At 40.6% G+C, this 15,686-nt stretch overlaps 1 protein-coding gene across 2 annotated transcripts in view; it reads right to left on the reverse strand.

Moving 5' to 3' along the window:
* Positions 1 to 15,585, reverse strand: part of PRORP (protein only RNase P catalytic subunit) — a 127,575-nt gene extending 111,990 nt beyond the window's left edge. Inside the window, exons 1-4 of one of the 2 annotated variants that reach the window (XM_019644684.1) lie at positions 15,439 to 15,585; positions 13,794 to 15,080; positions 12,155 to 12,202; positions 11,556 to 11,688 (exon numbers count right to left, since the gene is read on the reverse strand). In XM_019644684.1, the coding sequence (XP_019500229.1) occupies positions 11,556 to 11,688; positions 12,155 to 12,202; positions 13,794 to 14,785 (1,173 nt within the window). In that variant the 5' untranslated portion in view covers positions 14,786 to 15,080; positions 15,439 to 15,585. The remainder of the gene's footprint in view (positions 1 to 11,555; positions 11,689 to 12,154; positions 12,203 to 13,793; positions 15,081 to 15,438) is intronic. The other variant, XM_019644685.1, reaches the window with a different exon arrangement.
* Positions 15,586 to 15,686: the final 101 nt, after the last annotated feature.

Consider the following 15,686-nt stretch of genomic DNA (forward strand, 5'->3'; position numbering starts at 1 on the left):
GCTATAGTTTCCACAGAGGTCCGGTTCCAGGACCTCCTACAGATACCAAAGTCCATGAATGCTCAAGTCTCTCAAATAAAATGGTGTGGAACAATGCATATAACTGGCCCTCTGCATCCACAGACTCCCAACTGCAGACTGAAAATACTGTTTTTGATCCGTGGTTGGTTGAATCTGTGGATGTGAAACCCAAGGACATGGAGCTCCACCTATATATTTATTGAAAAAAATCCATGTATAAATTGACCCACATAGTTCAAAACCATGTTGTTCAAGTTTCAACTGTACTGAATGAATAAGATAAGCCAGAAAAAATAAGACTGCGTATGATTTCATGGTGTTTACCTGAGAGGGGGCAAGAATGAGGGTTGGGTACAGGAGGAAGTCATTACAAAGTGGCAGCAGGAAACTTTTAGGGGTGATATATTCATTATCTTAACTGTGGTGACAGTTCCACAGGTGTGTGTGTGTGTATGTGTGTGTGTGTGCACGCGTGTATCCCCAAATTCATCAAGTTGAGTGGAAGATGGCAGAAAAGAAAGCACCAAGAATCTGTCTCCCCAGCCACACAATAAATGTACAGATAGAATCTGTCTGATGTAAGTAGTAACTACTTTGGAACTCTGGAGTCTGTAGAAGGCTTGCAATGTCCAGGAGAAGCCTTGAATGAATAATTGTGCTTAATTTCAGTCAGTCTTATTTCTTAGCTCAGCAGCTACTCATCCCTCACTCCAAGCCACATAGCAGACAGCTTACGCATGCATATTCCTGGAGCAACTTGCACACAACTTACAAAAGCCAGGTGGGTGGGCAAAAAGGACCCTGTCCTCCAAATATCAGGCATCTGTGTGCTAATTGCTACTTTTTTTTTTTTTTAAGATTTTTATTGGGGAATTGGGGGATGGGAACAGCGCTAGGGAATTGGGGGAAGGGGAACAGACAAGTTGCTGTCCTTTTGTTCTTCAGTCTAGTTGTGAAGGACGTTGCTTCACTGGCCCNTGGCCGCTCACTGCGGCTGCTGGCCGCTCACGCTGGCTGCTAGCCACACACAGTAGCCCATGGCAACCCACTGCCACAGGGGCTGCAGCCCACGCCGTCCCCAGTGACTCACGGGAGCCCAGCTCCAGGTTGAGCTGTTGTTCAGAATCTTAGCTGTGGAGGGCAGTGTCACTGGCCCTCATATGTGGGATCCGAACCAGGGCCCTCTGGCGTCCCAAGCCAGTTCTTAACCATTGCGTCACTCGGCCGGCCCCCTGATTGCTACTTTTAATCACAGAGACAGAGACATAATCACAAAGAGAAAGAAAATCTGAATACATTTATACATAGTTAGGAGACTGAATCAGTAATCAAAAGTCTATCAACAAAAAAAAGTCCTCGACCTAATGGTTCACTGGTGAATTCTACTAAACACTTAATGAAGAACTAATACCAATCCTTTTCAAATTTTCCAAAAAAAATGGAAGGAATACTTCCAAACTCCTACGAGGCCAGCATTACCCTGATACCAAAGACAGAGAAAGACACTACAAGAAAACTACAGACCCATATCCTTTATAAACAATGATGCAAAAATCCTCAACAAAATATTAGCATGCAGAATTTTGCAGGATATTAAAAGGATACCAAGTGGGATTTATTCCTGGAATGCAAGAATGGTTCAATATATAAAAATCAATCAATAATATATATTATCAACAGGATGAAGGGAAAAAACACATGATCACTAAATTGAAAAAACATTTGACAAAATTCAATATCCTTTCATAATAAAAATTCAACAAACTAAGATTAGAAGGAAACTACCTCAATATAAAAGCCATATATGAAAAACACACAGTGAACACTGCACTCAATGGTGAAAGATTGAAAGCTTTTCCTTTAAGATCAAGACCAAGGCAAGTATGCCCTGCTTTCAACATTTCTATTTAATACAGTACTAGAAGTACTGCCCAAGCAATTAACCAAGAAAAACGAAAAAGAAGGCATCCAAATTAGAAAAGAAGACAGACATTATCTTTGTTTGCAGATAATATGATTTTATAATGTAGAAAACCCTAAAGATTCTACACACAAAAACTGTTATAACTAGTAAATCAACTTAGCAAAGTAGCAGAATACAAAGTCAACACACAAAAATCAGCTGCATTTCTGTAAACAATGAACAATCTGAAAAGGAAATTATAAAAACAATTGCATTTACAATAGCATTGAAAAAATGAAACGCTTAGGAATTAACCAAAGAAGTTAAAAACTTGTACAATTAGAAGTATATGGACCAGCCGGGTGGCTCAGTTGGTTAGAGCGTGAGCGCTGAGCAACAGGGTTCCCAGTTCGATTCCCACATGGGCCAGTGAGCTGCGCCTGAGCTGAGCTGCCAACAGGCATCCGGATGGCTCAGCTGGTGAGAGCACATGCTCTTAACAACAAGTTGCCAGCTGGACTCCCGCATGGGATGGTGGACTGTACCCCCCCACACACCCCCCGCAACTAGATTGAAGGCAGCGACTGGACTGGGAGCTGAGCTTGCACCCTCCACAACTAAGACTGAAGGACAACAACTTGACTTGGAGCTGATGGGTCCTGGAAAAACACAATGTTACCCTTCCCCAATTCCCCAACACTGTTCCCTTCCCCAATTCCCCAATAAAATCTTTAAAAAAAAAAAAGAAATATAAAAAATTGCTGAAAGAAAGACATAAATAAATGAAAACATGCTCCACATTCAAGGAGTAGAAAACTTAATATTATTAAAATGTCAATACTACCTATAGTGATCTATAGATTAAACGTAATCCCTATCAAAATCCCAATGACATTTTTATTGTTATTAAAGATTTTATTGGGGAATAGGGGAAGGGGAACAGCCAAGTTGTTGTCCTTCAGTCTTAATTGTGGAGGGCGCAGCTAGCTCAGCTCCAAGTTCAGTCACCATCCGGCCTCCCATCAGCAGCTCGCGGCCGCTCAGCTCAAGGTCTTAGTTGAGTCTTAGTTGAGGGTGGGCATAGCCCACCATCCCATGCAAGAGTTAAACCGGCAACCTTGTTGTTAGGAGCACATGCTCTCACCAGCTGAACCACCCTGCTACCTGTTGGCAGCTCAGTGGCAGCTCAGCTTGGGCGCAGCTCACTGGCCCATGTGGGAATCGAACCAGTGACCCTGTTGCTCACAGCTTGCACTCTTAACTAACTGAGCCACTCGGCCAGCTCACCAATGACATTTTTTTTTTAAATAAAGAAACCCCATACTAAAATTCATACAGAATCTCAAGGAATCCTGAATAGCCAAAACAATCTTAAAGAAGAAAGTAAAGGACTCACACTTTCTGATTTCAAAACTTTCTACACAGCTACAGTAATCAAAACAATGTAGTAATGGCATAAAAACTGACACATAGAAAAATGGAATAAAACTAGTCCAGACTGTCACATATATGGTCAATTATTTTTGATAAGGGTGCCAAAACCATTAAAAGGGTAAAGAACAGTCTTTTCAACAAATGGCATTGGGAAATTAGATATCCATATGCAAAAGAATAAAGTTGGACCCTTACCTAACACCATATACAAAAATTAACTGAAAATGGGGCTGGCAGAGTGGTACATTGGTTAAAAGCTGGCTTGGGACGCCAACTCTGAGCAGCAGGGCCCCGGTTTGGATCCCACATTAGAGCCAGTGACGCTGCACCCTCTACAGTTAAATAGGTGAACAACACCTTGACCTGGAGCTGGGCGGCCATGAGTCCCCGGCGATGGCATAGGCTGCAGCAGGGCTGCAGTGGGCTGCCATAAGCTACCGTGAGCGGCTGGCAGTCAGCGTGGGCTGCTGTGAGAGGCCGTTCAATGGCTGGTGACCGATCTGCCTCACCTGGGAAGAGTGCAATGATAATACCAACATGGGCCAGTGAAGCGATGTCCTCCACAATTAGACTGAAGAACCAAGGGACAGCAACTTGTCTGTTCCCTTCGTGGATTCCCCAATGCTGTTCCCTTCCCCCAACTCCCCAATAAAATCTTAAAAAAAAAATTAACTGAAAACGGATCAAGGACCTAAATGTAAAACCTAAGACAATAAAACTCTTAGAAGAAAACACATAATAAAAGCTTCATGGCACTGGATTGAGCAACAATTTTCTTGGATATGACATCAAAGGCACAGGTAACAAAAGAAAAAATTTAAGAATTGTACTTCAAAATAATTTTTAAACATTGTGCATCGAAAGACACTATCAATAGAGTAAAAAGGCAACCCACAGAACGGGAGAAAATATTTGCAAATCGTATATCTGATAAGGGATTAATACTTAGAATATACAGAGAACACCTAAACCTAACAAGAAAAACCCTCAAAAACCCAATTCAAAAATGGGCAAAGACTTGAGCAGACATTTCTCCAAAGGAGATATAGGAACAGCCAATAAGCACATGAAAAACTGCTCAACAGAACTAATCATTAGAGCAATGCAAATCAAAACTACAATGAGATAACACGTCACCCATTTGGATAGCTACTATAAAAAGTAAAAACAGAAAACAACAAGTATTGGCAAGAATGTGGAGAAATTGGAACCCTTGTACACTGTCGGAATTAATGTAAAATGGTATAGCTTCTGTGGAACACAGTTCCTCAAAACATTAAAAATAGATTTAGAATATGACCCAGCAACTTCATTTCTGGATATACAGCCACAAGAATTGCAAGAAGGGTCTCAAAGAGATATCTGCACACTCATGTACACAGCAGCATTATCCACAATAGCTAAACCATAGAAGCAATTCAAGTGTTCACTGACGGATGGATAAGCAAAAGGTGATATATACATAAAATAGAATATTACCCTTAAAAAGTAAGAAAATTTTGCAATATGCTACAACATGGATGAACACTGAAGACATAGTAAATGAAATAAGCCAGTTAAAAAGACAAATACTTTATGATTCCACTTACACGAGGTACTCACAGTAGTGAAAATCATAAAGACAGAAAGTATAATGGGGATTGCCAGGGGCTGAAAGGAGGGGAGAATGGGAAGTTATTTAATGTGTAGAGTTTCAGTTTTATAAGATTAAAAGAGTTGAGGGGATGGGTGGTGATGATGACTGCTTTGTGAATTTATTTAATATAATACCACTGAACATTTATGCTTAAAACCAAAATCCCCAGGGGCTGTGGTGGGGTGATGGTGGGATGGGACCAGGTATTAGTAATATTTAAACATCTCCTAAACTGTTCTAACCAACAGCCAAGGTTGAGAACCATTTCACTGGGGGGTGCCATCTCATTTATTTTGTTTTGAACAAAAGAGTTTTATTTGGTGAAAGCATATCAGCTTGAAACAATTTTTTTTTTTAAGCTGAGCCATCCTGCCACCTGTTGGCAGCTCAGGGGCTGCTCAGCTCGGGCCAGGAATTGAACCACTGTTGCTCAGAGCTCAAACTCTTTGAGCGAGCTCTTAAGCCACTCTGCCGGCCCGGAACAATTTTGGTAATGCTCATTGTAGGTACTTATGGAGGTCAGCTGATCATAAGCTTGTTTTTTAAGTAGACAAAAACACTCAACATGGATTTAATGCTTACTCCTTGGCTTATACCTTATACTCCCAAGTTATAAGCAAGCCTTAAAAAAGCAATATTGAAGGCAAATCCAGCTATTTCCAGTACAAAATAATTTAAAATGCTGAACACCATATGGTTTTAATACATATTTTCAATGAATGTTATGGACTGAATTGTGGCCAGCCCAGAATACATATGTTGAAGTCCTAACCCCAGGATGTGACTGTATGGAGAGATAAGTCCTTTAAAAAAGTGATTAAGGTAAAATGACGTCATAAGGACAGGTCCTTAATCCAACTAGATTGGTGTCCTCATATGAAATGGAAATTTGGACACACAAAGAGACAACTGGGATGCTCAAGCACAGGGGAAGGCTGCATGAGGACAAAGCAAGAGGGAGGGCCATCTGCAAGCCAAGGAGAGAAGCCTCAGGAGAAACCAAGCCTGCAGATCTTGGACTTCGGCCTCCAGAACTGCGTAAAAATTTCTGTTGTTTAAACTACCCGATCTGTGGTATTTTGTTATGGTAGCCCTAGCAAATTAATACAAACGGTGAGCAAAAAAGACCAAGAAACACACACACACAAGCACACACACACAAACACATCCCACACAATGAACCATCTGTGGGAAATGACAGTCTGGAGCTTTATCCTGGGCACATACCAAACCCCAATAGCTGGACCCTGGATCCGGCTGGGTCCTAGAATGGCTCTTCCTCTGAAATCTTAGCCTCAAATATTTCACCTGCTCTCTGACCTCAGCTTTCCAGTTTTCACTTTTTTATTCCCACTATACTTTTTCTTCTATCCTGCATTGAGACTACCAGTGCCTTGAACTCTCCTTGGTAGTGCTCTCTGGCCTTTCTTCCTTCCCCATCTAGTCAGGGCGTCATGGTCATCATGGTAACTACTCGGTCAGAACTACCTTCACTTGGTCTCTACCATATTGCCACATCTAAGCAACAAACACACCCTCCCACACACACTAAAATCCCAGATTTCCACTCTCACTCCCTTTATGCTTCCTCTTCAACCTCCAAGAGCCTTCAATCCACTGTTATCTCTACCATCTCCTAATCTGTGAGCTCCCACCCATCTTTACTTCTTTCCTATCAACTGTGATCTCTTGGTCCATTAACTGAGCCACCCTCTCACCTACACCCTCAACTCGTTTTCCCTTTTCCCTGAACTGTACCAGACAAGCAAAATCCTGTACCATCCCATCCACTTGTCTTCCGTTTGTGTACCTGGATGGCTCAGGACTGCCCAAAGTGGCTCACAGGTGCTCTCCAGCCTCAGTTGGGGCTTCAGCACTACCCAGCAAAACCTCTAATTCACTCACAAACTTCCAAGGTTTAAAACTCTCCTAAAGCTCCCTTAAACTGTCATTACCTTGTCTCACCTTCAAAGGACCAATCTGCCTCAGGCTTTTCAGAGAAATTAGAGGTCTAAATAAATGCTCCAAAGCTTTGCTGTACCTACTTACTTAACATATCCATTATCCTTAATTCCTTGCCTCTAGTTCTAGACAGAGTTGGTTTTACTTCAACCCTCCAGCAGTGTTCTGGTTCCATCCATGCCCCTTCTGCCTCATCAATACTACAGAAACTAAACCCTCACCCAATCCAGCCATGTGCCTTCCTTCACTGCTCTTTAACCATGGATATGTTTCTTATCCTGACCTTCCCCATCTTCAAAATGATGATATCCTTGCTAGCTTGCGGTGAGTGTAACAGGCCTAGAAGTGCCTGACGTATGGTAATCATTCAATAAATAGTAGTAATTATTATTATGTTAATACCTTAAAGGTGAAAGGCAGATGACAAAAAATGGGATACAGACTTGGAGGGTTGCAGGGGGAAAGGGGAAGGCTGCCTGCAAAGAGAAAAGGAGAAAATAATTTCCCTTGACACAAAATGTACCAGTCCTTCTGGGAATATATTCAGTTGCTTTGCAAATTATGGTAATTAAATGTATGACTGCTCTTTGCTATTCTCACCATCGTCAGGGGCCTGGAACTCCTCTTGCAGAATAATGTTCTTTAAAGGGAAGATTTGCTCTGGGTTCTAAGTCTCTGTCAGCAGAGAAAAGTAACAAATCTTCCTTCCATTAATCCAGAATTAAGGTGATATTCATTTAACAAGGAATTACAGCAATGTTTAGCCACTAAACATTGAGGGTGCTAAACAAAAGTATTCAATTAGTGATTTCCACAACTGGAACAGGAGCACTTCACGGTGAGAGCATAGGACATCTTGTGCCACAAAGCACAGAAGTGCTCAAAAACTGATTTGGGAGGCAAGAGTGATGGGAACAGGGTGGGATAGAAATGACACAGGAACTGACTTGAAAGGGCTCCCATAGGCCAAATTTGGGACAATTTGAGCACCAAAAAGAATAATGATGGTAATGGATCCTAACAGTTAATTTTTTTAAATGTCCTTATGTCCATACAGGTAATTAAAAAAATAAATAAAGCAAAAGGGAGAAAGAGGGGGAAAGGGAAAACTTTCATACAATAATGCCAGCTAATAAATGTAGAAGAAATGAAATAACTAGAAAATCACCACTTTGCAACCTCCAAAGGCAGAGAATATTCAGTGAAGAGTTAATGGCTGACAGGCTATCTGCATAGTCTTGAAGTATTACCTCACAGATTACATAATTTTTAATTACAAAAATTACAAAAGGGAAACTTACAAAGGGAAATTATAAAGGGAAAAATGTACCTGTACAATGGAGATACCTGGAGTTGCCCACTTTACAATGGAGATACAATGGAGTTGCCCACTTAATCTAGTGATCAAATTTAGCATCAGCAACAGTGAGTACAGCCTGATATTATGTGGTTGCTGTGATTCAATAAGAAGCACAAAGCATCACCCATGTAGTATAGCCAATGCTTTTATAATGAATTAACGAAGAGAAAACAATCAATGAGTCCACAGTCTTGCTACTTAAAATGTGGTCCAAAGACCAGAATCACTCCACCTGGGAGTTTGTTCAAAATACAGAATATCTCAGGGCCGGCCGAGTGGCGCGTTGGTTAAGAACTGGCTTGGGACGCCAGAGGGCCCCGGTTCGGATCCCACATATGAGGACTAGTGACACTGCCTTCTACAGCTAAGATGCTGAACAAAAGCTCAACCTGGAGCTGGGCTGCCATGAGTCACCAGCGACGGTGTAGGCTGCAGCCTCTGCTGCAGTGGGTTGCCATAAACTATCGTGTGTAGACAGCAGCCAGCGTGTGTAGCCAGCAGCCAGTGTGAGCAGCCAGCAGCCAGTGTGAGCAGCCAGCAGCCGCCGTGGGCAGCCGTCCAGAAGCCGGCGACTGATCTGCCTCTTCTGGGAAGAGTGCAATGATGGTGCCAACTTGGGCCAGTGAAGCAACGTCCTCCACAATTAGACTGAAGAACAAAAGGACAGCAACTTGTCTGTTCCCCTTCCCCAATTCCCCAGTGCAGTTCCCATCCACCAATTCCCCAATAAAAGTCTTTAAAAAAAACCCCACAGAATCTCAGACCCCACTCTGGACAACTGAATCATAATTTGCATTTTAACCACAATCTGAAGTGATTCGTAGGTGAAAAGTCTGAGATGTCCGGGATAAGACCAACCACCCAGATTTTTCAAAAAAATCTATCTCATAAAAGCAAAAAAAAGGCAGCGGAGATTGTTACGGTTTTAGAGAGACATAATGACCAAAAGCAGTGAGTGAACCTTGATTGAATCCTGGATCAAAGGAGAAAAAATTATAAAATACATTTTGGGAGGATAACTGGAAAAATTTGAATATGTACGTTTATTAAATGACATTGAATTAATGGTAAGGTTCTTAAATGTGATAATGGTATTTAATTACATAGAATTTTCTTATTCTTAGAAGATACTTGCTGAAACATTTAAGGTAACAGGTCTACAATTTACTTTTAAAAGGTTCATAAAAATACATACTCATATATAGCGAGAAAGCATATGCACCATAATAACTGGTTATACTCTAGATCAGCGGTTCTCAACCTGTGGGTCATGACCCCTTTGGGGGTCGAATGACCCTTTCACAGGGGTAGCCTAAGACCATCAGAAAACAAAAAGATATTTACATTATGATTCATAACAGTAGCAAAATTACAGTTATAGAGTAGCAACAAAAATAATTTTATGGTTCGGGGTCACCACAACATGAGGAACTGTATTAAGGGGTCGCGGCATTAGGAAGGTTGAGAACCGCTGCTCTAGATGAAGAGTATGTAAGTGTCCATTGTGCTATTTTTCATTTTTTCTTTAGGTTGAAATTTTTACTAAATAAAAAATTGGGGGGGTGGAAAGAATATTCAATTAGTCTATAACAGAAATGGTAAGTTCTTGATAACCGCATAATTCGTACAACCTCGCATCTATCTTAACACCTATTTCAGAAGCTACACGGAAGTGTTCAATAAATGTTTGCTAAGAGAACAGAAATTTACTTAATTCATATTTTAGCTGGCAGAAATTTCTAAGGCATTAAAGATCTGCTACAACCAGTTGGCTGTCAGGTATATATGGAACTACAGATTGTCACGGTTACTTTTCATTTCATGAGAGGCAGCAGGGTGTAACAACAAAGGTTTTGGAGTCAGACCTAGGTTTTATTAGCAAGATGCCCATGGGCAGATTTAATCTCCCAAAGTCTTAAACACTCTCGGTAAAATAGAAATAAAATAGTGTCATATAGGGTGGTTATAAGGGTTAAGTAAGATATAAGATAATGGGCCGGCCAAGTGGCTCAGTTGGTTAAGAGTGCGAGATCTGAGCTGCACCCAAGCTGAGCTGCTGCTGAGCTGTCAACAGGTGGCAGGATGGCTCAGTGGTTAGAGTGTGTGCTCTTAGCAACAAGGTTTCCAGTTTGACTCCCGCATGGGATGGTGGGCTACACCCATCCACAACTAAGATTGAACACGGCACCTTGAGCTGAGCAGTCACGAGCTGCTGATGGGCAGCCGGATGGCAATTGGACTTGGGAACTGAGCTAGCTGCACCCTCCACAACTAAGATTGAAAGACAACAACTTGGCTGTTCCCCTTCCCGAATTCCCCAATAAAATCTTTAAAAAATTATGTATATATATATATATAAATAAAATAATGAATGTAAATTACTTAGCATCACATAATAAATGTTAACAATAATTTTATCAATAAAGTCAGCTAAAAGATATTCCATAAAATGAAGATAATGTTTTATGGACCAGATTTTGACTTTATTCTGAGGATTAAAGGTCTTCATATGATCTAGGGGCATTTTCTGACACTTTTAAGTCAAAGTGAGAAGGCAGAACAATTTTCACTTGTTTTTATTTGGTACCTTGAAGAAAAAGCATTCCGTGTGATGATGGGCAACCTTTCCCCAAGGATGACCTTTCCCCAAGGTAAAAGCATTTTACTTCTTTAACTTAACCTTAATAAACCAGCATAAAATACTGAAGATTAGCAAAATAAAGCTATTAAAAATGACTTAGAGAATCAAATTCAATACTAAGAAAATTTGGAAATAACTTTGTTAAGTTACCTTAAATTTTCTTGACTAGAAAAGTGAGAAGCCATGTTTTCATAGGAGTTGACTGAACACCGTTTTCTGGAAGCACTTAGACAAAGAATAGGTATCTACCTTTTGGTGTAAGTGCGCATGTGCCCAGATGAAATAGAACTGACTTCAGTAGATGGATGATAGTCTGACCCAATTATTTTATGAACTTCTAAAGCAATCTCTTCTAAAGACTGGTAACTATGGCCTTTCATGAACAGTTTTACTGGAACACAGCCATGCTCATTCATTTATGTATTGTCTGTGGTTGTGTTCAGTACAGCAGCAGAGTAGAAAAGTTGCAACAGAGGCTGTATGGCTCACAAAGCTTAAAATATTTACTATCTGGCCTTTTACAAAAAAAAAAAAAAAATCAACCCCTGCTCTAGAATAGCAATCCAAGAATGCAATAAAACCTGAGGTCCAGACTCACCTGAGGTGTTGTCTTTCTGTATTGGTCACCTCCATCTATCACATCCCTCATGACTTTTCCCTTGAGAAATTCATACTCTTCTGGACTCAGGTGAATAGACTCTATGTTTTTTCCACAGCACGAACACTGACCACTGTAATTACAATGGTTTGTGTTAAATGGTATCCTGGAAAAGAACTTTTTCTACAATGAATAATCCTATGATATGAGAAAATTGAAAGGTTAAAAAAAAATACTATAACTTTTGTGATCATCACATGCATATGATTTTTTTGTAAACCTGATAGTATCACACATCAGTGTGCCAGAAAACCCAAAAGAGTAGACTGCTGGGCATCCGGATAAAGTTTTTAAAGTCATTCCTAAAAGACAACTAGGGGAAAACATCCCTGAGGCTTCATACCAGACTCACAGCACCTACAAGGAAAAACATTTTGAACACTGGAAATTCTCCATATGCAAAATATGGCTTTTTTTCTTGGGTTCTCTAACTCTTAATTATCTTATCTCTAAGGTATTCATAATCTTTTTTTAAACAGTAGCAATCAAACTTATTAAACCTGAACCAAACAAGTTAAAAATAAAATATTGGCCTTTACCTTTTCTGAATTGTGGTGAATTTTCCTTTCCATTGTTCTTCAGGAATACTACAAAAAAGATTGCAAAATCAAATCATCAGGTCAGATTCCTACAGAATCCAAAGATATTCACTGTGCTTAGAAACACGGTAGGCAAGAACTCTGAAAAGTTCAGGATCCTTCAGGAATGGTTTAATTACAAGAGTGGTTGATACACTGCAATGGGGCTAAGGAGGTGATGATACCCTACTCTGGAGCTCCTTCCTCAGTTCGCTTCTCCTCTGGTCATCTATCTTCAAGGCTAAATCTACCTGCACAACACCTGTACAGAAAGCAGCTGACATTACCAGTGTAACCTCTAAATTAAACTCAACTCTAACATTTTCCAAAAAGCTGCCAGAGGTTGTACTTGTCCAGAGTAATTTCTTCTCTTATACTACCATCTTATATCGCTATTATTTAACTGTCAAGTATTACATTCCCAATTGTGAATGCCACCATAATAGATCTTTTATCACAAGACATCCGCAGTGCCTAGCCTAACTGGAGTTATTCAAAACTACTTACTGATTTATTTGCTCAACTTAGCCTTTCTTATTTCCTCTTACATATATTACCATAATTCCTGTTGATACTTCTCTCCTTCCCCAAGTCTTAATTCAAGATCTCATCCTCTCTCATTCAAACCTATAATTGCCTCCAAACAGATCTCCGTTTTCAATTTTAATCCTTCTCCAATTTTCTTTTTTCACTGCTTTGGCAGTTACCTTTCTAAAACTCCACTCCAAGAACAACACTCTTGATAACACAATAAAATCCAAAATCCTTGGCATTCAAAGATTTTCACCATCAACAGCTCCTCTGTTGATGTTCAAAAAATTGGTTCAAGAAGAGAATTCAGCATGATTGCCACTTCAAAGTTCTGTAAAGATGATATGTAGTAGAAAAGAGAAAAACAGAGAAAAGGAATGAATTTTTAGGAAAGAGCCTGAAGCAAATTAATGGTGAAAAAATAAGAAAGTAAAAAATGGAAGCAATAAATAGACACATAGCCAGTAACATGAATAAGAGCAAAGGGAAAACAAAGGAGAGAACCTTGAAGAGAGCAGTTGGATGATGAAAAGATCTAAAATGAACTGGAAGGATGAAGATTTTCCATGTTAACACTTGCATATAAGGTTTGATGATCAGGATCCCTCCCCGACTCCGCTCTAACCATCCAAGCTGATGAAACGCATAGATCAAACAGAACACAGATATGCAATTATACCAGTCACTAGGTTTCAGAACTTCTAAAAATACTAATATGACCCAAAGACGGCTCCAGTGTTCTCGCTATGAACTGTAGCCAGTGCTATTCCTAAATATTTACATCATACCAGACACCTCAGAAAACAAAATAAATGATCCTTCTAAAATGAAAAAAATATATAAAACTACAAGTGCTTTATAATTTCTCTTTCATGTAATGAGTAGAGATTAGCACAATTTGTAGCAGTAACTTTTTTAAAGAGAGAAAATTTTGTCTTAAAGGGGAAACAAATCTTAATAAGAGATGGAAAAAAATACTATAATCTGAATAATTTCAGCAATGAAGAAAAGGATGCTACTTTTAGGTATAGGTATTAAAATCATACACATAAAGAAAAATCAAAATTACCTCTCAAACCATGTTTTTATACTGTGTGCAAATGATTCCCCAGGATATAGCTGATTATTTCTTAGATACAAAAGAATGTCTAGTAGTTTGTTTGAATACTGATCATCTTTTATGTCTTTTCCAAAATCAAAGAAGGCTTTTAAAGTTTCCATCATAGGAATAATATCATGACTTAACAATTCCTGATATAAATTCCAAGCTATGTTTACATCTTGATGAAGGAGGGCTCCCTGGATACAATCATTATAGTTCTTTTTTGAAGGAATCATGGCTTTTTTAATATCCTCTAACAGCAGCAAGGCCTCTTTCCATCTGTCTGAATGGATTAATCCCCGGATGAGAAGAGTGTTCGCTCCAGATTCTAAACTCTTGTATCTGGCTTTCATGATTTCATAGACGTCAAAAACTTCTGATGTCTGCTTATGAAAGACACAGAGGTACAAATACTTGACCAATAAATTATAGCTTACAATTCCATTGTTTTTTATAGCTACCCAGGCCAGCAGAGATTTGGCTACATCTATAGGACTGTTGTGGTGAGCCATTTGTGAAATGATCCAATTTTCAAAATTAGCTTTTCCTTTGAAATCTTCCTTAAGTTTATCCCACTCTTCCGAATTCAAGGGTTTCGTTGGGAGTTGAATAATGTTGTTCCTCACAGGTAGCAAGGCATGATCTCTACTCTGAGGATTCATCTGTGATCTCTTCTTAGCCGCTCCAGCTGCAAAAAGATGAGACTCAGAAGAAACCTGCTTATTTCTGCCCTCATCTCCTTTCTGGAGAGATCGGGCCCTGGCAACTAGCAGATTCATTGCTTTGGTATTTTGTGGAGACGCGGTTTTAAGAGAAAACCACTTCTGTTGGCTCCTGATGCCATAACAGTCTTTGAGAAAGAGAAAAATATAAGGGTGTCCTGGGCTTAGACCAAGGTATGGGTTACTTTTCCAAAGCTTAGGAAAGCTTCGGATACCAGTGAAACAGAAAGTCATCATGCAGTGAGATCAGCGCAAGGTACTGAGAGAGATGTTCAAAAAGCCCCTACTTCTACAGCATAATTAAGATACTGGGGGTGGGGGCAGAGAATCGAAGCGCAACTTTTTAAAAGATGGTTTTCAGTTTCTCTCAGAAAAACCAAGGTTCTGCTTTTGGAGCTACTGAATAGCAATGACGTCTGGTGAGTTTTCTCCATTAAAGAACGATCCCGGGGCATCCAACCTCGATGACAAGCCGCAGAACCAGGGGTCAGAGCAGGAATCTCTGGTGGCTGTTATATTCCAGTCCACGAACCTGAGGAAAAAGGACAAGGAGGGCCGCCCAGTTCGACTCACGTGGATCACAACTGTCCTTGAAAAGGGGCAGGATCCCGTGGAGGCCTTGCTCAAGGAAGGGCGGAAAGTCAACCGCGACCAAGAGCCCCCAACCCCAAACCCACCAGCAGCAAGAATAGCTGCAAAAGCCAAAAGTCTAGGGACCCTGTCCCTGCAAAGCTCTCCCCACACCGCCAAACTCCTCAGGTGAAGGAATGGGGTGGGGGAGGTGGGTAGTGAGCCAAGCCAAATCAGGTAAGGAAGGGAGGTCCACGAAGGGCACCGCCTAGAGTGTACAGATTGATCACAAACGAAGTTCACTTCATTCTACAACTCACCCAGCACTCACGCTTAATTAACGCAACCATAACCTCGGCCGACACTACCGCGCCCACAATGCACCGCGAGGGCCCGTGCTGTAGGGGCGTGGCTGAACTGGACGCCGGCGTTCAGCTGGTCCTGGCGGCGAGAAGAAGGTGATTTTTGAAGCATTTAGTGGAAGGGCTGAGGCGGATGCTGGAGGCATCTGCTACCTTCAGGGGAACCTTGGGGGCCTCCAGATATCCGCAACTAAGAATGAGAAAAA

This window comes from Hipposideros armiger, unplaced genomic scaffold (genome assembly GCF_001890085.2).
Source record: "Hipposideros armiger isolate ML-2016 unplaced genomic scaffold, ASM189008v1 scaffold_90, whole genome shotgun sequence".
In the NCBI taxonomy this organism is placed as follows: Eukaryota; Metazoa; Chordata; class Mammalia; order Chiroptera; family Hipposideridae; genus Hipposideros; species Hipposideros armiger.